The sequence below is a fragment of the Piliocolobus tephrosceles genome, chromosome 8 (genome assembly GCF_002776525.5).
Source record: "Piliocolobus tephrosceles isolate RC106 chromosome 8, ASM277652v3, whole genome shotgun sequence".
NCBI classification, from domain to species: domain Eukaryota; kingdom Metazoa; phylum Chordata; class Mammalia; order Primates; family Cercopithecidae; genus Piliocolobus; species Piliocolobus tephrosceles.
Genome location: NC_045441.1, coordinates 89,944,617 through 89,969,679, shown reverse-complemented (window position 1 = coordinate 89,969,679; position 25,063 = coordinate 89,944,617). Strand labels below are relative to the sequence as shown.

The 25,063-nt window shown below is 37.9% G+C and overlaps 1 protein-coding gene across 5 annotated transcripts in view; it reads right to left on the bottom strand.

Moving 5' to 3' along the window:
* Nucleotides 1–20,167, bottom strand: part of CACNA2D1 (calcium voltage-gated channel auxiliary subunit alpha2delta 1) — a 506,092-nt gene extending 485,925 nt beyond the window's left edge. For 2 of the 5 annotated variants that reach the window (XM_023226696.2, XM_023226701.2), the window contains exon 1: nt 19,576–19,988. In XM_023226696.2, the coding sequence (XP_023082464.1) occupies nt 19,576–19,670 (95 nt within the window). In that variant the 5' untranslated portion in view covers nt 19,671–19,988. Of the gene's footprint in view, nt 1–19,575 lie in introns of all 5 variants that reach the window. The other 3 variants (XM_031936054.1, XM_031936056.1, XM_031936055.1) reach the window with 2 other exon arrangements.
* Between the last annotated feature and the right edge of the window lie 4,896 nt (nt 20,168–25,063).

The following is a 25,063-nucleotide window of genomic DNA, read 5'->3' as shown; positions in this document are numbered from 1 at the left end:
AACATATTAAAAGCCAAATTTGCTTATGAGAAACAAAATTCTGGCAAGGAGGTACAGCTTGTAGTTCCTTGTCAAATAGCAGGCTTCCTTCAAACCAAAGCATTACGATTACTTTGAGGAAAAGGCCATTGCTATCCATAGCTAAAATAGAAAATAAGTGTTGAAGTAGAGCATATCACTTTCACGTAAAATCATTTAATGTGAAAATCTTCTATTGTAGTTTTTGTAATGTCATTTTCAAACTGAAAACAGTAGTTTAGTTATGTCTTAAATACTCAAATAAAGTAAACTAGAGCTATTCAGATTATGCTACTCAGAGGCTGCTAATCTGGGAACTGTGTCTACCAGTCCACAAGAAAAGTGCTCAAATTGGGTGTGTTTACACACTTTTAAAACTGTTTGGAAAGAGTAATTCTTTGGCTGTGGAATTTAATTAAGTAAAAGAAGGTTTATAATTCGCATATCTTTTTAAATTTCATTTTTCTATTAATTGATTTTCATTCCATTTCACAAAAATATACCTTTGCAATGGATATAAAATTTACAAAATAAATAAATCAACCCTACCCCTTTAGCACGGTTAGTGTGAAAAGCACTGAATTAAACAATTACTCTGACCAGTGTTCCTTGGTGCTAGCAAATTAATTATTGCTAGAGTTATAACAAGAAAAATCCTGAACAAATCAGACAACCAGCAGCACTTTGAAAATAAAATGACATAGGATATGCACAGGCTGAGCAGGGAAGCACCTGTATGGAGTATATGAAGGACCCACTTTTTAAAGGAAATTTACTGAGCACCCAGTACATAAGCAGTATTAAAAAGCATGCCATCATTATTTTTTTCTTTGAAAAACAGAAGTCATAGCTATTCACCCAAATCTACTCACTGAAGTGAAGAAATCATTAATACTTTATAACTGGGGTGTTAGTTAGAGGACATTACCATTACATAGTGATACAAATGAAAAATCAGATGCTGTTTAGGATTGTAGAGTATTGGCTAGTTTATGCAGGCAGATAAATGCATATTTTTCAGGAGATACCCAAGTATAAACCTTAATTTGGAAGGATCATAATCCTTTACTTTTCAAAAGAATTGTTTTATAATTTTTCTACACATTTATTGACAATAATGGTATAAATTGGCTTAAACCATAGCAGAGAATTCTTCTTTGCAGAAAGTGAAAAGTTCAGCTAACTAATGATGACAGTACCCTTAATGACTAGCTAATGAGCTACTGGAGTTTACTTTCCTTACAGGATGGATCAGAACTAATGTCACCCAACACAGTCTGCCTGAAGGCAAGAGAGTGATAGGTCATCTGATGCTTCACAGCATTTCCCGAATCTGTGAACACATAAAGTAGGAAAGAAATGAGTATTCACATCTTTTAGTTTTTGGTGTATTTACGATGGCTGTCTAATCTAACACCTGTGGTAGGCAGGATTCTGAGATGATTCTCATAATTCCCACTCCTGCAGAGCCCATTCTCCTTGAGTGTGAGTGGGGCCCGTGCTATGAAGGGATGCCACTCCCTTAATTATGTGATGTTATGTGGTAAAGGTGACACGATTCTGCACATGGAATTTAGATCTCACATCCCTTGATTCTGAATGAATCAAAAAGGGGAGTATAATGGATGGTCTAACTTAATCAACTGAACGCCCTTCAAAGAGGGATTGAGCCCCCTTTCTGAATGAAGAGAGTTTCCCTCCAGTCTAGAAGAAATAAACTGCCATGTTGTGAGAGGACCTTTAATAGGGCCTCCATAACCACACGATTTTGAAAGAGGAGCAGGAAGTAGCCCCATACAGGAATGCAGGCCAGGCAAGTCCTTACTGCAGCCTTGTGAGACTGAACAGAGGGCTGCCACGACTCCTCAGCATGGAAACTGTTAGATAATAAATGTATATTGTTTTCAACCATTCAGTTTGTGATAGTATGCTACACAGAATAGAAAATACCAAACCAAAATAAATAAGAAATAAAGAAATAAATAAAGAATATAGAAATAAATACATTTACATTCCCAAATTTTAAACATGACATTCAATTTTTTTTTCTTTTTTAAGAGACAGAGTCTTGCTCTCTTGCCCAGGCTGGAGTGCAGCTGCTGGATCATAGTTCACTGCAGCCCTGACTTTCAGGCTCAACTGATCCTCTCACCTCAGTCTCCCACGTAGCTGGGACTAATAGGTGCATGCCACCACACCCACACAATTATTTAATTTTTAGTAAAGATGAGGTCTTGTTGCATTGCCCAGGCTGGTCTCAAACTCCTGGGCTCGACTGATCCTCCCACCTCGGCCTCCCAAATTGCTGGAATTACAAGTGTGAGCCACCATGCCCAGCTCAGGATTCATTTTATCTCTGCGTAAAATGCCTTTATGAAGATTCTACTTGGGGCTGGGCGGGGTGGCTCACTCCTGTAATCCTGCAATTTGGGAGGCCGAGGTCGGGAGTTCAAAACCAGCCTGGCCAACATGACGAAATCCCATCTCTTACTAAAAATACAAAAATTAGCCGGGCATGGTAAGCACATGCCTGTTCTCCCAGCTAGGAGGGAGGCTGAGGCACGAGAATCTGTTGAACCTGGGAGGCGAAGGTTGAAATAAGTCAAGATTGCACCACTGCACTGCAGCCAGGGTGACAGTGAGACTCCACCTCAAAATAAATAAATAAATTAATAAATTAATTAATTAATTCTATTTGGTTTGTTTAGATTCACTGAACTTTAAATTAGTCATCAGTCTTTGATTTCCTCTGTATAATCTGATTCACATCTTTTTTGCGTACATGTTGAGGATCTAACGTGTGTTTCTAACTCTTCTCATTTATTCATGCCTCTACACTAGGAGGAAAACTCATCAACTGGCACAGTAAAGGGCCACACATAAAAGACTGCACACACTCTTCTTCTATATTTTAAAATGCCTTATGAGCTCGGATATAAATTCTTGAAAAATTAGAATTGATACTATAAACAGCATAATGTAATTGATTTTTACTTCTCTGAAAATATTTCATAATATACATTTATTACTCAAGGTAAACCATGATGATATGTTTGCTGCTCATCTTAGAGGAAAAATGCCCCATTCTATATTACAGATAGTATGGTAATTATTGCTTATGTAGCTTTAAAGTTACTATTTTCCACTTGCAAAGATTCCTAGAACTATATTGCCAAGGGAGAACATCTAGGGCCTCTTTCACAGAACTAAAATCATCAGGGACAATGGGCCACTAAAATTATTTTTCTGCACACGAGGTCAATTTTTCTGCAAGGTCAATGACTTCATTATATACTACAATATACTCCCCCACCCTTATTAGAGGTTTTGCTCTCTCTTTCTGGGGTTTCAGTTACACGCAGTCAACCAAAGTCCAAAAGTGTTACAGAATTAGAGAGAGAGAGACCACCTCCACACAACTTTTATTACAGAGTATTGTTTTAACTGTTCTATTTTATTAGTTGTTTTAATCTCTTTCCTGTGCCTAACTTATAAACTTGGTATATAAGTTATAAGTTATGGGTATGTATACATAGGTAAAAACATAGTAGATATTTTTAATCAGTAATACATGCAGTTTCAGGCATCCACTGGGGGTCTTGAAATGTGTCCCCAGCAGGTAAGGGGGAACTTATCTGTACTTGATATGCCCTTCAATCAGATACAAAAAGAAGCTTGGTACCGTATTATGCTTTAGCACAACTTGGTGGTAGCAAAATGTTTAAAAGAGAGGAAAACATCAAACTTGATCATTTTTGCTTTCAGAAAGAAGAAACTTAAAACAGTGGGAAAATAAACTTTTCAGGAACATAACCACAGGTATGGGAGTGCTCAAGTACCAAGAAAGATCTAATTTATGGTCAATAGATACATGAATGGCAATTATGTAACAACTAAAACCAACTTTTTAAGAAATAGGAGGTGAGCAATTAAATGCTGGATAGTGCTAAAGGCAGAAATTCTTCCTTACAAGATGTTACCAAGTAGGTCTTACATCTAGTTAATGGTGGAAGCAAACAGGAACCCACGTCACCTGATTAGACTGTTATCCTGCTTCTAATCAGAGTATATTTGTTCAGTGCCTTCTACATGCAGTGTTTTACATGAATATTTTTAATCCTTACAAGAACCCTATGAAGTTTTATGAATGGGAAGGTTGACTTGTTCAAGTTACCCAGCTAATTGTAGAGCTGAGATTTTAATCTACACTTTTAACCAACCATGCAAGTTCCATGAAATAATTAAACCCTAATGTTCAAAAGCATCAATTTTTTAATGCAATGACTCCTCTTCTATGCATTAATACGGTATTAGTTACAAATCATTTTGAGGAGAACTAAAAAGTCACTCAGATGAATATCTGTCCTCTGGTTCAGATGAGGAAACCTGATTAGAAAGGCAGCAACCCACAGACAGATGCAATGGCTCACACCTGTAATCCCAGTGCTTTGGGAGGGTGAAGCAGGAGGATCACCTGAGGTCAGGAGATTGAGATGAGCCTGGGCAACATAGTGAAATAGCAAGACTGCGTCGCTCCAAAATATTTAAAAAACAAACAAACAAACAAAATAACAGAAAGGCAGCAACCACACCACATACGATCACTTTTTAGAATACAAGAATGAAGTTTTAATGATACTCAGCATAGATCCAACATCTAAATCCATTTAAATTATAGGAGACCTATGTAACTTGGCAGGAATCTGTACTGATTTAGTAAACAGAAAGGATATGGAGCAAACCGCCATCTTCAGCTTCAGACAAAAGTCATGACACATAGCATAAAAAATCTTAAACATAACCTCAGGACAACCAGCAAGGAACAATCTGGAGCATTTTATTTATTTATTTTTTGACTTGGTCCTCCCTTTCCTACTCCCATTCCAGAGATTTTCCCCTAGCGCTCTAATGAGATAAATATGAAAAGCATAAGAGAAAATAGTAATCTTTACTAATCTCCATAGATTACACCAGGAGTAGATTAGAAAATCAAGAAAAAATGTCTAGTTCTAATGGCTCCACATTAGAATAAGAAAAGATGAAGGAACTAACACTTTTCACTCTTTGCTCAATAAATTCAGTGGAATATACATAGACAAGTACTTGATGGCCTATCATTTAAGCCTTACAATTTCCCCTAAAAGGTATGGTGTGTGACACTCTTTTACAGAATATGAAATGAAATTGAAAGAAAATTAACTTTCCAAGATCACACAGGCTATATCAGAAGCAAGGTTCAACCTTGGGATTCTCTGACTCAAAATCCTGAATATTCCCACCATACCAGACTGCCCACCTTGAGTCCTCTGAACTACCATAGCATAGACTCATAAGGTTCTGGCTTAAGTATCTATCAACTTAGCAACTTTTGGGAGTTAGTAGAGTAATACACAACCACTGTGTGTTTGAAGATGTGCAAGAGTAGATCACAGGCTTCAGATGGGACAAAAAATTAAAACAATAATCAGCAGTTATATATCACATCCATTTTGATGCTTCAGTTACTCCTAATAAATTTACAATCTTTCCCATGGATGATGGCATTTCTGGATACTACAAAGCATTTTCAGGTTTTATGTTTTCTAAATATATATATTCTACATACATGTAGCACATCTGAATCTGCATATATATTTTCTTCATATCTTATAACTTTCACTTGATATAAATCATTATAATATATATTTGTTCATATATTGTGTAATGTTTATTATACGTACACACACATCATATAAATATGTATATATCGGTGTACGTGACTGATGTATGCGTTTCTCTGCAGTTAGGGTAGATACACAGAGGCAACAGAAGGAAGAAGGAAAATAAAAATCAATTCTGAGTAGCTTGCTGACCCCAGGTTTTGGCTCCCTGTGCATATTACAAGAACAGAATCCAGGAGCCAATTCACTTCACAGGTGGAAAAACCCAAAAGGGGTAGGACCAAATCCAAGACTTGCAACCTTCAAATGGCTCCTCTGTCACAATCATGTACACCTGGGACTCAGCTGGCCTTCAGATGCCACACAGACAGGTTGTGTCACATCTGATAATTTAAGGAGATGAATGACCTCATATAATTATCACGCATGGTTTGGTCTGTGATGAGTTCCCATTCCCCTATGTTTATTTATTACCATCGAGGAAAAATATAAATTTTAAACAATTACTCACCAGTAGACCTTGAAACCCATGTGTCAATCCTCTGGGAACTAAGCTATCCACGCACAATAAAATTTCACCTCATAAAAATTAATGCCAATTTCTACACTTACATCGACAGGAAAATCAGGTGTTTGGACTGACAGCCAAGCAGCTAATATGTTTAATTTAGAGCAATCTGCATAGCCTCTATTGTGCCCATCTTCCTCAGGTTTCATATGGCCCATTTGTTCAAGTCCCCCAATATTTTTGCAGATGTAAATTTAAGTCAATTCTAATAAAATGTCATGACAAAGACAGGGTGGTATTTTTAAAGTGACAAACATCATAAAATTTTACACATTCTTTTCTGTGGCAAATGTCAAAATGACTGCTATAAAAAGGTCATGTTGGCCAGGCGCGGTGGCTCACGCCTGTAATCCTAACACTTCGGGAAGCTGAGGTGGGCAGATCACCTGAGGTCAAGAGTCTGAGACCAGCCTGTCCAATACGGTGAACCCGTCTCTACTCAGAATACAAAAAAATTAGCCAGGCATGGTGGTAGGTACCTGTAATCCCAGCTACTTGGGAGGCTGAGGCAGGAGAATTGCTTGAACCCAGGAGGCAGAGGTTGCAGTGAGCCGAAATCAGGTCATTGCACTCCAACCTGAGTGATAGAGACTCTGTCTCAAAAACACAAAAACAAAACCAAAAAAAAAAGCCAGGTTGCTGGCATTGAAAACTTGCTGCTTCAATGGTTATCATCAAGTTGTAATCATTAGTCATGGTATTAACGTATTGGTTAATCTAAAACATCTCTTTTATCCATAAATCAATTCCAAATTTGCACCAGAAATTTTATTTCAGTGCTTGATTTCTACCAACAAAAAAACAGTGTTTACGAGAGGCTCAACTCCATTTATATTGCAAAGTGAAGGGCTAGAGTTAAACGAGTGTAACTAACCATCAGTTGGATGAGTCAAGTAAAAGCTGGCCTTTTTCCGTACGTTCTTGGCAGATTTTTGCCAACTTCTGTATTGGTTGCGAAAAATGCAACTGGTCTTGATTTTACTATCCTGCACTCACTCAATTTGTAGGGTAGTCTGGAATCATTTCTATAAACATCTTAGATAGACTGCATTATTAACTTTCAGATATTCTGTTTTGAGGCTAAAAACTCACATCTTTGACAATGAGAGGATATTGGTGGTAAAGCTATGACTTTTAAAAATAGATTCACACTCTGTGGCACAGTTCTCCTACAACAGGTGCTGGCTGAATTGTCACAACAAAGCACATCAAAAGCTTTGTGGTTCTGCTTTCTTCATGGTCTCTTTTAGGACACTGGTTTTGTCCTTAACCTAGGGATGGAACAGTTCACCCAGCCTATTTCACTTACACTCCACTGCATCTCTTTCCCTTTCCCTTTTATGATGAAAGGCTACACAGGTTTTAGGAAGAGACATTTTTAAGACCTGCTAAGCATCCCTTTTTCCATTCATTTTAAGTTTTTCTCATGGCCCAAATGGTTATATATTAGCACAATAATCTAGCTCACTAATCTATAGTCATCAATTCATGATCTCTTAAAGGCAGAAAAACCACACAAGGCACACATAATGAAGCCTGGCTATTAAACACTCCTTTAAAGTTCCCCACGCATTCTGTCATTTAATCTTCACGGTAACACTGGATGCAGGAAGAAAAAATACTATCCTTGTTCTACAGACGGAGAAATCAAGGCTGAGAGTTAGTTCTGCTCTGCTTTACATGACTCCTCTCCCTCAATCTTATTGCTGGAATAGAATATACAGTCAGGCGAGATAATAGATACTAAGACCTCAAACCTCCTGCAAAGGGCAGCAAAGTTCAGCAGGTAAGTGTAGGAATCTAGAATTGAGCTGCTTGAGATCAAATTTGAACTCCTAAGGAAATTCAGAAAAGTTCTTCATACCCTAAACTTGTTCCCGCATTTACAAAACAGAGATAATAATAATACTTATCTCAGAGGATTGGCTTGAAGGTTAGATGGATTAAAAAACATGAGGCCAGACACGGTGGTTCGCGCCTGTAATCCCAGCACTTTGTGAGGCTGAGGTGGTTGGATTACTGAGGTCGGGCGTTTGAGACCAGCCTGGCCAACATGGTGAAACCCTATCTCTACTAAAAATACAAAAATTAGCCAGGCATGGTGGTGCACACCTGTAATCCCAGCTACTAGGGAGGCTGAGGCAGGAGAATCACTTGAACCCGGAAGGCAGAGGTTGCAGTGAGCCAAGATCACGCCACTCCACTCTTGGAGTGAATAAAGAAATAACTTGTTCATTATTAATTATGAATGTATTATTCATTATTTATTTTTTCTTGTTTTATTTTTAAGTTCATGGGTACAAGTGGAGGTAGGTAAAATAGGTAAACTTGTGTCGTAGGGGTTTGTTATACAGATTATTTCATCAGCCAGGCATTAAGCCTAGTACTCATTAATTATTTTTTCCTGATCCTCTCCCTCCTCCCACCCTCCCCCCTCTGACAGTTCCCAGTGTTGATCCCCTCTATGTGTCTATGGGTGACAGAGCGAGACTCTGTCTCAAAAAAAAAAAAGGAGAGTACTAATTAATAGTGTCTGGCATACAGAAGGAAAAATGTCAGAAAACAATATTATTGTAACTGAAGGATGATTGGTAGTCATTATTACTGTTCAGACACTGCAGGTAGAGACACCAAAATTACTTCAAACTGTGAATATCTATGGGAGAGAAAAAAGAGCAAAGTCACAAAAGGGAAATAAATAGCCCACCTTAACTCTTCTCATCTCTTGCCACAAACCACAAGAGTGGTTTTTCCACACTGCAACGGTACCAATGAGAGGAACACTGATTCTCAAATCCACTGGCATTTGCAGTCCTAACCATTCATTCATTCATCTTGGAAACTCAGGGAACTGCCGTGATGGCAACTGCCAGTAATTTCCAGACCTTCGGGAGACCTGAGATGCCTCAGTGAGGGTTAACCAGGGATACATTTTGCGGGGATATTCTGTCAGTTTTTTGTTTATTTGTTTGGAGACAAGCCTCCCTATGTTGCCCAGGCAAGATCTGAACTCCTGGGCTCAAGCGATCTTCCTTCCTCAGCCTCCCTAATAGCTGAGCCTACAAGCGAGCCCTCGCCCAACTTCCAGTGGTTTTTTATCTTCTAAAGTTTATTATTTTGTTTTCTTGACAAGGATCTGTTTCAACCAAAACTTTTCCCCTCTACTGAGGGCAGGAAGCACCAATAGAGTTGGGCAGTAAACCACTACTATCTGCTGAAAATCAATGAATAAGTAATGCTAAATTGTCAAAGGAAATAACGATTTGCTCTTTTATCTGTTTTTCAACGATATTACTGGAAGATCTTTCTACCACAAGCACTACACACTTTTAAAATCTAATGACATTGGCCAGGTGTGGTGGTTCACATCTGTAATCCCAGCAATTTGGGAGGCCAAGGCGGTGGATCACCTGAGGTCAGGAGTTTGAGACCAGCCTGACCAATATGGTGAAACCCCATCTCTACTAAAAATACAAAACCTAGCCGGGTGTGGTGGTGTGCACCTGTAGTCCCAGTTACTCAGGAGGCTGAGACAGGAGAATTGCTTGAACCCAGGAGGCAGAGATTGCAGTGAGCTGAGATCACACCACTGCACTCCAGCCTGGGTGACACAGTGAGACTTCATCTCAAAAAAAAAGATTCCAAAAAAAAATTCTAATAACATGTTATAAAACTACATGGATCTTTAAGATGATAATCTCTCCTAGGAAAGAAGTAAATGAAAAATAAAGACAAGTGAGAACCAAATGTTGCTGCGTCCAAAGGTAACATAGTGGCAAACTAGAGTCTTGTTACTACCACTGAAAGAAAAACTCTAGTCCATGCCTCTCAAAAGTTGAATATCACTAATGTGTATGTATTACATTTCTGAATTATGTCATTCCTTCTCGAGAATGGAGTATGTAATTTAAATCATTCCTCTAAAAACATCTCCAGTAAATTAAAATTGTATCTATCCTGTATTCCAACCATCTGCTTTCCTTCTCAAGGCTGTTTCATATTTCAAAAGTTACTTTGTAAGACACTGTGTTTAGTCTTGATCCCTTCCTCACCTGCCTCTATCAGAACATTCATCCATCAATCATGGCATCTCACTGCTTTCATTTCTCTGACATTTAGTCTTCTCCCTCTGAGATACAGGAATCTCCCTTCTGGTAACACTTATTTAGTTGTCTGTACAGCCTTCCCCACCTTCCCCGCCCTTCCCACCAGAGTCTTTTTCTGAGAATCGCCTCTTCCCCTATCCACGGTAATAGTAACTGGCCTCTTACAATGTAATACCTCCTAATAAGATTGGACCAGATATGGTGAAGTAACCCAAGCTCAGGCAACCAGAGTCTCTTTTCCAAATCCCATCTCCTGGTCACAATTAAATGGGCTGTAAGTGGTTATCTGGCCCATATTCAGACTATCAACACGTCTTCTTTGGGAGGTTATCTTTAGGACTAGGATTCTATACTCAAGCTGGTTCAAAGCTTCAAAGGAGAAAACATAATCCCTCGCAATCATTCAATATCGCGAACACTGGAGGCAGATAATGCCAACTTATAGAGAAAGAGAAGAAAGAAGTGACACAAAGAGAAGCAGAAAATGACTTGAGAGATTATTGTGATAGCAGTCTCACCTTTGTCTGCAGTTGTTGGAACATCCTTGACCTGAACTCCCATGACGGATCATCCAGCCCCACTATCATTTAAAAATATTTCTTTTTGGTTTACGAAAGTCCTATAGTTTTGTACAATTTACAATCCCAAATGACCTAATATTTATTTATTATAAACTCCTCAAGCCACTGAAACCATGCTTCTGTCCCTGACGTGATGAGACTTCTCTCTTTCATCAGTGGCCTTGATGCCTTCCTTAAAGGGGTCATCTGGTTTGACCTTCCACAAAATGAAACTGTAAATCGAGGCCCTTCTTTTGAAATTCAGTGGCTATCTTAGATTACAGATAAATATGAGTTAAATAAATGGAAAAAAAAAATCCTCCTTCTGCCTTCAAAGATATTGCTCTCTGAATTTGCCTCCAAACTCTCTTCAGATACTTTTTTTTTTTTTTTTTTTTTAACACAGAGTCTCACTGTGTCACCCAGGCGTGCAGTGACGCAATCTTGGCTCACTGAAACATCCACCTCCCAGGTTCAAGTGATTCTCCTGCCTCAGCCTCCTCAATAGCTGGGACTACAGGAGCATGCCATCACACCAGGCTAATTTTTTTTTGTATTTTTGGTAGAGATGGGGTTTCACCGTGTTAGCCAGGATTGTCTCGATCTCCTGACCTCATGATCTGCCCACCTCGGCCTCCCAAAGTGCTGGGATTACAGATGTGAGCCATCGCGCCCGGCCCAGATACATATTTCTAAGGGCCTAACAGACATCTATAAGATGCACTGCAAACTGCAAATGTCCAACAGTCAAGCTACTCCCACTCTCACAACATCAACCTGCATTCCTCCTTGTTCTCTAGCCTACAAAATTAAGAGATCTAAACGACATCTCCAACTCTTCTTCCCTTCCCAATTCCCCAAATCTCACAACTACCAAGTCCTGAAATTATACTTCTACTTTAAACCTGCTTCATCTTCTCACTGACACTAATCTTTTTGAAACCTCAGGCATCATCTCTGGTTCAGGGAATGCTGCAATGGTATACTAACTAATCTCATAGCCTCTGCCTCATATACTGGCCCTCCTTAATCCATCTTCTATATATTATGATTCAAACCTATTACTTTTTTTTTTTTATTTAAAAATCTCAACAGCAACACAAGATGAAGACCAAATCTGTGTTGGTACACAGAACAGGGCTATTGCTAATGTCGATGTAATATGAGCACTGCCCATCCCCTCCTTGGGTCAGGGGGCAAGAAATTTATCACCAGACTTAAGCCAACAGCTACCAACATCATTTCCCATTGACAAGTCTAATGCCTAACAAAGAACATACCATGTTTCTTTAGACCATGCCCCTTCAGTGTGCAATGTACTTTTTCCTTGGTCATGCTCTGATGTATCCCAGTGTTTCATAGTCAGCTTGGACTTGCTAATGTCTTCCTTAGGAACTCTCTCCCTCAGTTTGTATTCTCAACATGTAGCTCAGTGCAGTACGTAATTTGCACTCAATAATAATAATTGCATTAATTGTTGAATTAAATTATATTTGGTGTTAAAAAATATTTGAAACAAGAAATATTAAAAGAGGCAGTATAAATGAAAACTACTTCAAAAATAAAATGTACTATTTATTTAGAAGCCTAGTTTTAAGTATACTACCTAGAAGGCTGCTTACCTGCAAGTTATTTCTTTCTTGTAATCTAATGAAAAAAACTTTACTAATGGAATTTCTTTCTTGTTGATTAGCAATTAAGCTCTTAATTAAAGGTTATACTAGTGTTGCTTATCCAATAAACCATTTCCCAGAATTTCATAAAAACTAAAAATTTTTAAGTACTTATGTTTTGAGATCTAGATAATTTTATTGTCTTTGGTCTCTAAGGTGAATTTCCAAATGTGAATATTTAAGTCTCTAAAAATGATTATTAAGTTTAGGAAGCAGCATTTCCAATATAACCAAGCTCACATGGGAAATGAAGAAAACAGAAGAAATTAAGAAAAATAACCAACTGCTACCTTTAGTATCTTTAATATAATGTTGCACCTCATAAATCTGAGGGCTCTTCTCTCCATCCCACTTACACATCCATCATTCCTCAAAGTATTTTCACCACAATGCCTGTTGATCACTTTTTAAAAACAAGAGATTTTGTAGTCTGCCTGAGCCCATTTATTTTATTGTACCATTCCTCTTGTAACTCTCAAAATATGGCATTATTAATATTTAACCATCCCTTCACATAGTTTGACAGTATGCACCTTAGAAAAATTTTATTAGCTGTTTCCTCTCTTTTCCCTAATTATCCCTAAGGTATTGAGCAAATATTAAAAGAAACAATTCTCTAGACTTGTTTGACAATTTTGTTGTGTGTTGATTACCTATTACAGGTTTATCTGTATACCAAAATCCCTCAACAATTTATCTTACAGAGAAATGTCTGATAACAGGAAATCTCCTGAAACAGTGAGTGCAGATTTAAGTGAAAAGGACCTGAAACTGAGGTCTGATCACAGGTAACTTAAGAAAAACAAATTTTTAAATTTTTCATTTGATTTGATGTTATATATAAATAATAATGTTATGGTTAATAGTAATTGTACGCATGTGTGTGTATTAAAGAGCGAGAAAACAGAATTTATTATTTGAATAAAATAATACTGGAATTACTTTTCATCATTTGCCAGGAAACCACCATAGTGCATTTTTAATTACTCAGAAAAAAGGAGCTTCAAATAGACAGTAAGATTATCCCCAAATCCGAAGCATTTAAAATGGCCAACACCATTATTTTCTACTGCCACCAGTTCTAGTTTAAGTTGTTCTTCCATTTATGATATAGAATTTTAAATGTATCCTAATTTTTTAAATCCACAGAGCATATGGTTAAAAAAAATCAGCAGAAGCAAATGTTAAAATAACATTTAGCCAGAAATATCCCACATTCATATTCAAAGAGAACTTCAAATATTGCTTTATATATAACAGCCTAATTCTGAAATATTGAAATTAACTATAAAAAGTGTGCCGGTTTATTGAGGCCACAAAGTCAATCTTTTCCTTGTTCATAACCTGTACAAAACAGTGGCAAAATATAAAGGAGCAATGACCACTTTCTTTACTCAATTTTAAAAACTGCTAAGAGTAGCTGACTCTATGTGCTGAATTACTACAAAAGATGTAAATCCTACAAGGAAGCGATATTTAAGAGCTTATATTTTTACAAATAAAAATTTTAAACCTGTGCACATTTGCCTTCATTCCTAAAATATCACACTACCAAATATGTTTAATTCTTACAAATTTCAAAGCATATCTTATCTAAATGAAAGAAATAAAACTGCTTAGTATGTAAAGAACTTTTAATAGGTGCCAACATTTCAAATGTAGTTTCTTTCTCATACTTGTTTCATTTAAAATATGGTAAAACTGTCTTTAGAGTCACTTTTTTAATTACTTGTCAATTATGTTAGTAACCTATCTCTAAAGGACTTGAGCATTTTCCGGCTGCTTGTGTATGCAATATCTCATTTAATTGTCTCGGCAAATTATTCTTAAATGCTGGTGTTAGTAAGTTAGATATAATCCCTGAAAACAGTTGTGGACTGACAGAAGACCTAAGGTATGCACACTTGTGAATAAACTTACCTTACTGAGGTTTTTCTACTATATCAATTCACTTCAAGTTTTAAAAGTATGTGTGGACATACATATACAATATTATCTCTTAATAGAATACTATATAGTGACACAAACTAGGAAAGTTATCCATGCGATGTTAATATTTCGAACTCTCAAGGAAAAGTATTATAGTATTTTTTCACAAAGTGCTGCCACTTTTACTTAATTGACATTGAGGTCAATCGCCTTTTTCTCTCACCTCTGTAAACAATATGATGCAATCGTTTACATGTTTCAGTGCACACACATAAAAAAATGAATCATGTGTAAGCTACATGGTTGGCCATCACAGCCCATTCCCAGTTTACTGGAAAGCAACTGTATGAAAGCCTTGGGAACAGTCGTGGTACTGCTCACAGATAGTTCATGAAAAGAAAGACTGGTTGACACACTTAGTGACACAGTGCTTGATGCACACTGTAAGCCTTAAGTAAATGTGGAGGCGATATAATAGAACAAAGTTTGTTCCCCACGGAAAGCAGCTGACCTGCTTTTTGAAACACTACCACAGACAGCTCTTGTAATAGAAATAATGGAACACTGTCATTTTAATAACAATAAAATGTTACTTTTTTGAAATACTGAAATTCTGATTTTTTTCCCAAATGCTATGTATACTTATGTTAGAAATGTTTATGTCCATACATGTAAGACACTAAATGAGATCAACAAATAGCATGATTTGCCTAAGATATGTTTCATTTTACCCATTTAAATCTCCAATTTAAAGATATAAATAGCTTGAAGACATGTGCTAGGAAATTCTTGCAAACTTGCATCTATATGGAGAAATAGGGAAATCAAGAAAAACCTGAAGAGGTGCTTTATATAATGATACTCCAGAGAATATGTAAATTAAATAATAGTTTGTTATGTGCACTATTGTAAAAATTATTTGTAAAATTTCTAAATGCATTATTGTTTATGAATATATACTCCTAAATATATATACTAAATTTTAACACAATAATAATTTCCATATGTTATGTTTTTGTAAAAATTTACTATGTGTAAACCCTAGAAAGAAGTATTTTATTGTTAGTTTTATCAATGTTGGAGACATAACAGAAAGATGTCTACACAGTCAGGCTGCTGTGAAGAAAAAAACTGAAAAGCTCTCATCTATTGTCAAAATGAACCACCTACTTTATATTCAAATTTTATGTATATTTATTAAATTATATTAATGAAAGCCATGGATGGGAAAGATAATAAAGGTACATTTTATTTACCTTTAATAAACCATAATATGCTTAGATTCTTGTATTTTCTGACATTTTTTCAAAAATTATATCCATTTCAGTCTGTTTAATTTTCATTCAAATGCCAATCCAAATAGCTACATATATAGCGATGTGTAACATTAATAAATTTAACATAATATTACTACTTACATGGAAAAATATATCTATTGTTGCATATTTTAAAACATACATCTGTGGAATCATAAATGTTATATGGTTAAGACAATGAAAACAAAATTAAAGACCTGAGAAAAGTTTATTAATGTTCACTGTTTCAGGTTTTATTTTACATTTAATATTTTATCTCATAATTGATCATATGGCACATTTCCTTGTGTATGTAAAATGTAAACAGAAACTGCTGACCTCAAGTGAGAATAATTATGTCACTTCTAATGCATGGAATAGATATCCATTACAATATCTTGACATACAAAATTTCTCCTTTATAGCCTTAAATACAAATTTCTCTAATAACAGAAAAAAATTTATATCCTAAGTAATTAAACCCAAAAGTACTATTCTTTTATGAGACTTTATGTTTATTTCCTGTGGAGATCCATAATCCTTAGTTTTATGTTTATACCATTATACACTTTATATTAAAATCCCCGTATACCAATGGGCTCTCAGCCAATTATTGTAGACTGGCATTTTGATGTGACTAAGATAAAAGTTTAATATGAATAGTTATAACTATATATTTTTTAATTGCATTTGTAAATAGATTCTAAAATTAAGGACAAATTTAAATTAACATTATAATACTGGCTATCACACATGTAATTCTAAATTTTAAAATAGAAGTCTTTCAACATGTGCCAAGAAATTATTTCTAGAAAAAAGGACAACTACCCTTTTTGAAAGCTACGTTTTAAAAATACCAGTACATGTGCATACTATAGCATAAAAATGATATATTTTCCATTTATATATCAACCAATACATATTATGTGGCTGCTACCATATCACGTATTTATGTTTCACACCATAGGGAGACAAACATTTCCAAAAGAAACACCTAACCCAGAGAAATAATTGTATCAAAATTTCCTTGCCTGAAAAACATCTATTTTAGTATTAACTCTTAGAACAGGTTAACTACTACTTTAATCCAAAAAAATTTTATATTAGAATGTATGTTAAACCAGAGAACAAAAATTGAAAGAAGATACTTAGAATGACACATTATTTGTTTTACCATAATAGAATTTAAGCCCTTCGTACAGATGTAAACACTCTACATTAAAAAAAAAAAAAAACTTTGAATTACTAATTCTAATTGAAGTCCAACTCCAATTAGTGCATAATTAATTTTATAGTGTGTGATGGCATGCTCTTCCTCTTCAGATGATAAAAACTTCTTATAATACTTTTTCTCTGAAAAATAAAATTGGCAAAAAAAAAACCCCAAAATAGGTACTAATGATTCCCAGAGAAATTTATATACAGAAGCATAATGATTTGCCTTTAGTGACACCACAATCTTAGTACTCACTTTTTATAAATTTGAAGTTTTCCCCAAAGATTTGAGATTTGTCCTGATTACACAGTGCATAGGAATTCTTTTCTCTAAAGAAAAGCAAATGGCACCACATCTTCATGCAAAAAAATTGCATTTTTTTGTTTCATAAAGTTTATTCAGAAATCTAATATGAAGTACAAATGTCAACCATCAGTTCTTTCCTCAGAAGACAGTGTTACTAACTTTTCAAATGAAAAACTGAAGATGCCGAAGGCTTCCAAAAATATTGCTAAGATTACCTACAGGAGATTGACTTCGCTCCACAAAACCTTTCATTAAGTATTTCATTCATGAAATAATCAATGTCTCATATAATTTGAAAATATCTTGAATTTTCATTGTTAAGAAAATTTCAGATCCTTTCAAAGAAAAGAAATTGTGGTGTCCTACTTCCCATTTGAGCCCACTATTTATATAGTCTTTCCTGTCTAGTAAATTTCTGATCATGAAAATTGATTTACTTATAATTTTAGGAAAACATTATTGCAGATGTTCTTCTTACAATAAGGATTTTTACATTAATATTTTACCATAGTATGTTGAGGAATAAAAGGTTGTATTTTGTTGTAGTTTTCTCCAATGGTATGATGATGTATCCCCTCCCATGTCAAAAATATTGATAGATTGTCAGTTAAAAACAACAGTGTAAAAATGAGTAATCGGAACACATTTAGAAAGTGACTGTTTTTTAAAGAGCCACTTCTTTATTTGACACAGAATGCAAGCGACTCACTTGAGTTCTCACTTTACAGGCCAGCGACAAAAAGGCTTAAAAAATTAAATGGAAGTGTGATGCCTTAACAAGAGTAAATAATTCTGAAGCACCCTTAGGGTGATTCTTATTCTTTTGATGTTCAAAAATATCCGACTGGAACATGTTGCCAATTAAACGAAGATCTCCAGATGGCATTTACCCTTCTGCTTCATAACAAAAAGGATCTGCAATCAGTTTTATGAAAGATTACCTAAAGAGGAACATTACTGTAAATCAATGACAACAAAAATTAGGCACTCCCCTTCTCCGGAATAGAATGTGCATCCTCCAGATTCTTGCACTGACACCTAACGTAATAAATACTTAAAACTGAATCTTAAATAATAGCCGCAGGGTTTCAACCTGTAAAGATTCACTGTTACTTTCCACCAAAAACTCCTGTATTCAGCACTCAGCCAACAAAGGACAGCAAATAATTCCCAGCAGCATAAATACCGGGAAAGCTACCTTGGGCTTTGTTTTTGTTATGTAAAATGCATTAAAGTGACTCATGCACTTAAGATTACCTACCCTTAGAAGCTTTAAAGAAGCTTCAAGAACCAAAATAAATGCTTTCCCAGAAAGCCGGGTAGGCTATTCGGTGCCTTAAGAAATATGTATATATTTATATGTGCCACTGAGTTTGATTCTATTTTGCTGCCTGAGAGAGGAGAGAATTATTATTTTTCATTCCCTTCCTGTCGTGTGACTATAGCTACCTATAAGCCCTCTATTTCCAGAACAGCAGCGAGGTTTTTAAAAGTTATTTTAGAAATGTTAAAAATAAAAGAAAATTGTAGGAGACTGGAAACAGTCCCTCCTTCAAAGAAGAGGCTCTATTCAAAGAACAGGGACCGCGTGTCTGCCGACACTTAGATGTTTCAAATCATGGGGTTGGGGAGGTTGGATCGCTCGGTCCCAGTACCTGCGAGCCCCCTGCGTGGACAGCACGCTCGGCCGCGGGGAGCCAGCACGCGTCTAATTGGAAGGCTGTCAAGTGCATCCAGTAATGTGGGATAAAACGAGTTTGGGCACTACAGCAATTAAAGAGCATCTCGGAGGCCAAGTGCGGGAGAAGTCCACGCTACCTCCGCAAGCCTGAAATTACCTATTTGTAAATTACCCTACCAAAACATAACTTTTTATTGAACTGGGGTGAATGAGAACGGGTGAGCTGGCTGGAAACTTTTTTCCCCAGTACAGCTGAACTCTGAAGTCTAGAGAATCCCGTTAGAGACTGGCTGACACGCCGCAAGTCTTCGGCGGGCGCTTCCCGGGACAGCCGGCCCCCGTGCCCGGCCCCGCGGAGACGCCCGAGACGCCGGTTCGGGGCGCATTCCAGCGGCTAGCGGCGCGCACCGCCCGCCCGGCCTCTCCGCATCCGAGCCCGGCTCCCTGGCCGCTCGCTCCCCACCCCCACGGGCGGAAAAGCCCCGCGACTCGGGAACCGACCCCCACCCCAGACTCCCGCGGCACCCTTCGGCCGGGGCTCCCTGCCCGGCCCGCCGACTTACGTGACGGCCGAAGGGAACGGCTCCTCCGACGAGGGGCCGATGAGCAAAGATTGGAAAAGTGTCAGAGTCAAGGCCAGCAGGCAGCCAGCAGCCATCTTCGCGATCGAAGATCAATGCCCCCTCCCTTCCCAAGCGGGGGAAGGAGCGGCGCTGGAAACCGCGGGCGGAGGAAGAGCAGCACACGCCGCCGGGACCGCGGGCGTCTGGAGGGCCGGCTGCGCCCGGGGCCCGAGGCGCGGAGCCGCGCGGAGGACGGCGAGGGCGGGAGCGGGCGACGGAGAAGGGGCGGTGGCGGGCGGACCCACTAGCGCGCGTCGGTTGCTCCGCGCCGCGGCCGCCTTGCCTCCGCCGCCATCAAGGGCGAGTTTGGAAACAGACCTCGGCGAGCCCGCCGGCGCTCGCGCGCTCTCGCTCTCCCTCTCGGTTTCCTCCCTGATTTATTCCCCCGATTGCCGAGGCGAAGGCGGAGGTGGGGGCGGGGGCGGAGGAGGGGTGACGGCGCTGGAGGGTGGGGGTGGCTGCAGGAATGGGGGAATGGCAGGCAGAGAGACTTGTGGAAGCGAGAGGCTCCGTCTGGCTTCTCAGGCAAGTCACTGGGAGGCGGCTGGGGGTGGGCAGCGGGAGGGCTGGGCGTCAGAGCAGTCGGGCGGAGACGGGCCGGGAGCAGCCCTCCATACAAGGCAGCCAGGAACTCCCAAAGTCGGCGCCGGCTCTCTCCCGCCGCCCGGCGAGTGCAGGGGGAGTGGAGCAGCCCCGCGGGGCTCCCGGGGGACGGTCAGCCGCCCAGCGGGCATCCACAGGCTGCAGAGGCTCCAACCTAGGACTTGGCTCGCGTCTTCGGGGGTTATTTTTGCACATGCAGGCAGCGTTCCCCCCAGCCCTACTCCCAGGCGCAGAATCCACTGCCTGCCTAGGAATCGTGAAGTGATTTGACAACAAATGTAGGAGGGGTTTGTATTGCATTTTAAAGCACCACTGTTGACTCTCTACCAGGTGGCACTATATGCCCGCGTGTGCCATAGGTTATAGCCTCTGGCGGGGCTGGGTGTCCTTTGTGCCAGCGGCCCCACGCCCAGGTACTGCTCGGCTCACCTGGCCAGGGCAGAGCCTCGGGCACCGGGCTGTGGACTGACAGAGAAGTACTGACGCTATAAAATCTTCTAGTCCTGTGGTTCCACTGGACAGAGGGGTGGAGGGACGAATTCTGCACCTAGGGAGGACAGTAGTAAGAGAAGGGCTTTGCAGCATCCCAGTTGGGACTGCCTCCAAAAGGGTCCTAACGCCCTACTCTGGCCACTAGTCTGCCCGGCCTGACAGAGGTTACCGAAGGGTGAGCTCACTCTTGTCAATGCGAAGGCATGAAAAGGGTAAGCAGCAGGAACAGGTGGCACTCTGCGAAATGCGCCTGAAATGTAGGGGAGGAATTAAGGGAGGGGGAGAGAGCTAGGGAGTAGCAATGTCGGACTGGTTTTACCTCCTGACTCAGGAGAAGCAGTGGCGGGCTTTCTCCTTGAAAAAACAGGGTCTGCGAATAGGCCTTTCCCGTCCAGCACAAGACTCCTATGCAAAGGGCCCCTGGTGGGCCAAAGGTGGAAATATATCCTTGCACACCTTAAATTCTTAAGCTCCCTCTAGTAGTGTATGAGAATACTTTTGACATGACGTGCAGAGAATACAATTTGTGATGACTATCCTGCATATGCAAAAATTCTGTAAGTATCGGAGTGACTGTCAGATTTTTAATTAGCCCGTTCTTATTTCTAGGAGAAGCTTCTGAAAGAAAGAGACCCTTATTAATCGGAAATGGATTTTCCAGCTCTCTGAAGGCAATCTCCCAAAACAAAGACTGATAGTACTAGTACTACTATTAATTACTGACCAAATTTTAAAAGCGTGTGTGATTTTATGATGCTTAGCATCGTGAATTGTTTTTCCTTCCCACTTATCTCTCCTTTTTTAATGCTTTATTTGTTTTCTTTATGTTCTCTGCATCTCTGTCTGGCTCTTTGTTTCTTTCTTTCTACTCTGAGTGGCCTCACAAAAGGCACCCCACCGTGACTTAACTTAGTTTGTTTTATGCTAGGCATGGAGACTGTGGCAGCAGGAGCTGAGCAAATGAGGGATGAAGTGGGATGTAATGGGACTGAGAACTACAGCTCAGAAGGGGTATTTTATATAACTGAAGATAGCATTTCACTCCAAAATTAGATAAGCAAATAGTCAAATTCATCATTTCTTCCATTTTTAATAATTTAAAAGCAGACATTCTTCCCCAGCATGAGGATGAAGAAGAGCAGAATTAGATGCCCATTATTGTCTACGTGATATGTTGGTATCATAATACCCTCACTACCTAAAAATATCATTATTATATATTCTGTCAATTATTTCAACATCAACTCCAGACTTCCCACTATGGTACACTGTTTCCAATTTTATATCTTTAGGAGAAAGGGCTTAAAGAATAAAAGAATGTAATAAGCTTGTAGAGAAGGTAAGTCAGCTTTTATTATTAACTTTGTTGGCCTTTGAGCCAAATCTCAATTTCTTTGGATCACTCTGATGAAGCACTGTGTTCTCCAATATGTGAAGCTGTTGAGGAAAGATATTGCTTCTACAATTCTTACTGAAAGGGTGATCAACTGTGAGCCTACATCATTGTTTAAAACTCTGTTGTGAGGTTTGCTATTAATTGCTTTTTACCAATCTAAACCTTTGTATTGAGGATATTCAAAATGTGTGTTTTTTTTTAATGTATGACAGCTAAAAGAAGACCATTTCCACAACATACCATTATGTTTCTGTTGGATTAACTATACCCATAACAATGCATTTTTTCAGCTGAGTTCTGTTATTTCGGAAAATCCCCTTAAAATCAGATTATATCCCATTAATCTTAATAAAATGTTGCTTAATCACGATAAATTTGCTATTCAACATAAAATGTTGACAAATCATAAGGATTGATGTTAAGCTGTTATAGTAAATGATGTAAATGTGCAGCAAATACAATAAATATATTACAGGTTATAAATGCACAAGAAGTCACAAATCAATATCTACTATTCATTTAAAAAGAAATATTTTAATTAGAAAGTAAGTTAGTGAAGTATTGCAGGAGATTTTTGCATTTAATCATTTCTAGAACAAAGTTTAAAGAGATTTAATTCATGCAAATCACTGACCTTTACCTACAACAAACTTGAGATTGGCACCTTTTGGCTCAATCTCAGTTGTTAATTCATATGTTTAATTTGTTCATATGCATTTCATTTTTTAGTAACTAAGTAAATAAAAAACAATAAAAACCTGATTGCCATGAAATGTTTATTCTTCCTTATTTTAGGTGATACTACGATTATTGGCAGCATAAAATTATGTTTTTATTGTAGTTTTGTATGAGTGTATGTACAAACATATTTTTCTGTGATTTTATTCAGTAAATCAAATCTAATTTCTTCAACATTTTGCCTGAAAAATTGAGACAAAGTAACCTAATTGAAGTTATTTTATCTTTCTCTCTCTTTTATGTGCTCATGTACAAACAGACAAACCCAAACACTGAAAAGGAAAATAATTATCCATAGCCAAAAAAAAAAGTTAAAGGAAATAATTTTCATGTTTTTTTCACATCTTAAGAAAACTAAGGTGAAAACCTTGACAAAGGGCCTTATTTGCTTGTATGCATATAGGTGTATATGACTCATCTCTGAGACAGACATACTGTTAAGAGTCATAATCAAGAAATCTTGTGATTTGAGATGGTACTATGCTTCCATGCACACAAAGATGTGTGCCAGAAAAAGCAAAAATTAAAGACAAATGGACAGAAAGCATCAACAATCTTACCTCTTTGGGGAATACTTTCAAGAGACAGGAATAAGAAAGAAAACAATTCAGAAGTATCGATGCCCAGGAGAATGGTTAAGAGAGTGTGCAGTGATTTTTTAAAGTCAAGAGTTTATACTTGGCATTTTTAAAGTAAAGTGGCACATTGAAGCCTTCATAAATAATAAAAAATAAGAAAAGCTTAGAAAAGAAACTATCCTAAACTAAGAAACAAGGTCAAATATTTTCTACAAATAAGACAACTATTTAGAAAAAAACTTCCTTGACCCAAGTAATACAGCTATTGAGTGATAGGGCATTGAAGTTCTGATGAAAGAAATACCTTTTCTAACGAGGCGCAAAGTAACATTAAACAAGTATTTATTGGAGGTTTATTATTTGTCCATCAGAATCCCCATATTGGCAAACTTATGCTAGTTTAAGTATTTAGAAAAGAGTAGCTGTTATATTTTAAAATACCATCATGTCTTCAAGCAATAACTTCAATGTTATTTTATTTTGAATCTCTGCTAATCATACAATTTTTCATTCGTTTTTTTTTTTTTTATTTTACTCTTTCTCTCCTTTTTCCTCCATTAAACAAACACATTCAGAAAAAATCAGGACCTACAACATGACTTCCTATTTGAACAAAACAAAACTGTATTCATCTCTAAAATCTGAATTTCATAGCAAGATCTTTCTTCACTCCAGAGAGTTGCAGTTGTGGTTTTTTTGTTTTGTGACTGTGACAGCACAAAAGTATATGGAATCCATTTATGTAGGCCTACATAGACTAAGAGAAGCAGATAATTCAGTTATTTATCCAAATATTCACTAACAATGAAAATGCAATGGGAAGTAATTAATAAGTAGTAGATGGTAAAACCTGAAATAGGAACAACTAATAACTCTTTCCAGTTTTTTTAATTTTATGGATGCAGACTGCCATGAGAGGGGAAGAGAAAGGTCATCTACTTATATTACTCTTCTGATACTAGGGTTTCTGTTTTGTTTTTAGACAGGGTCTCACTCTTTCACCCAGGCTGGAGTGCAAATGGTGTGATCTCGGCTCACTGCAACCTTTGCCTTCCGGGTTCAAGTGATTATCATGCCTCAGCCTCCCAAGTAGCTGGGATTACAGGTGCCTGCCACAATACCTGGCTTTTTTTTTTTTTTTTTTTTTTTTTGTATTTTTAGTAGAGGTGGGGTTTCACCATGTTGATCAGGCTGATCTCGAACTCCTGACATCAAGTGATCTGCCCACCTCAGCCTCCCAAAGTGCTGGGATTACAGGCGTGAGCCACTGCACCCAGCCAATACTAGGTTTTTTATATTCTTTAAACACAGTGAAACACCTTTGTAACCTAGCATTTTTCTATAAAATTTAGATATGTTTTGGATCAAATTGACTTCCTGAATAATATAACTCATTATAGTAGGCTACAGATAACATAGTCTATTAGATGAGTGTCCATAGAAGCACCATATGTTGCTAGGGGTTTCTTCCTCTGAAGTAATGAACCTGGGAGAGAAAATAAGACAGCAGTCATTTTATTTTTGTAGCCACATATTTTAGATTGATATTTAAATGCCTACCATTATCACAAAGAATACGTGACTATCTGGACATATTAGTGAACTTACAATTAAAATACTA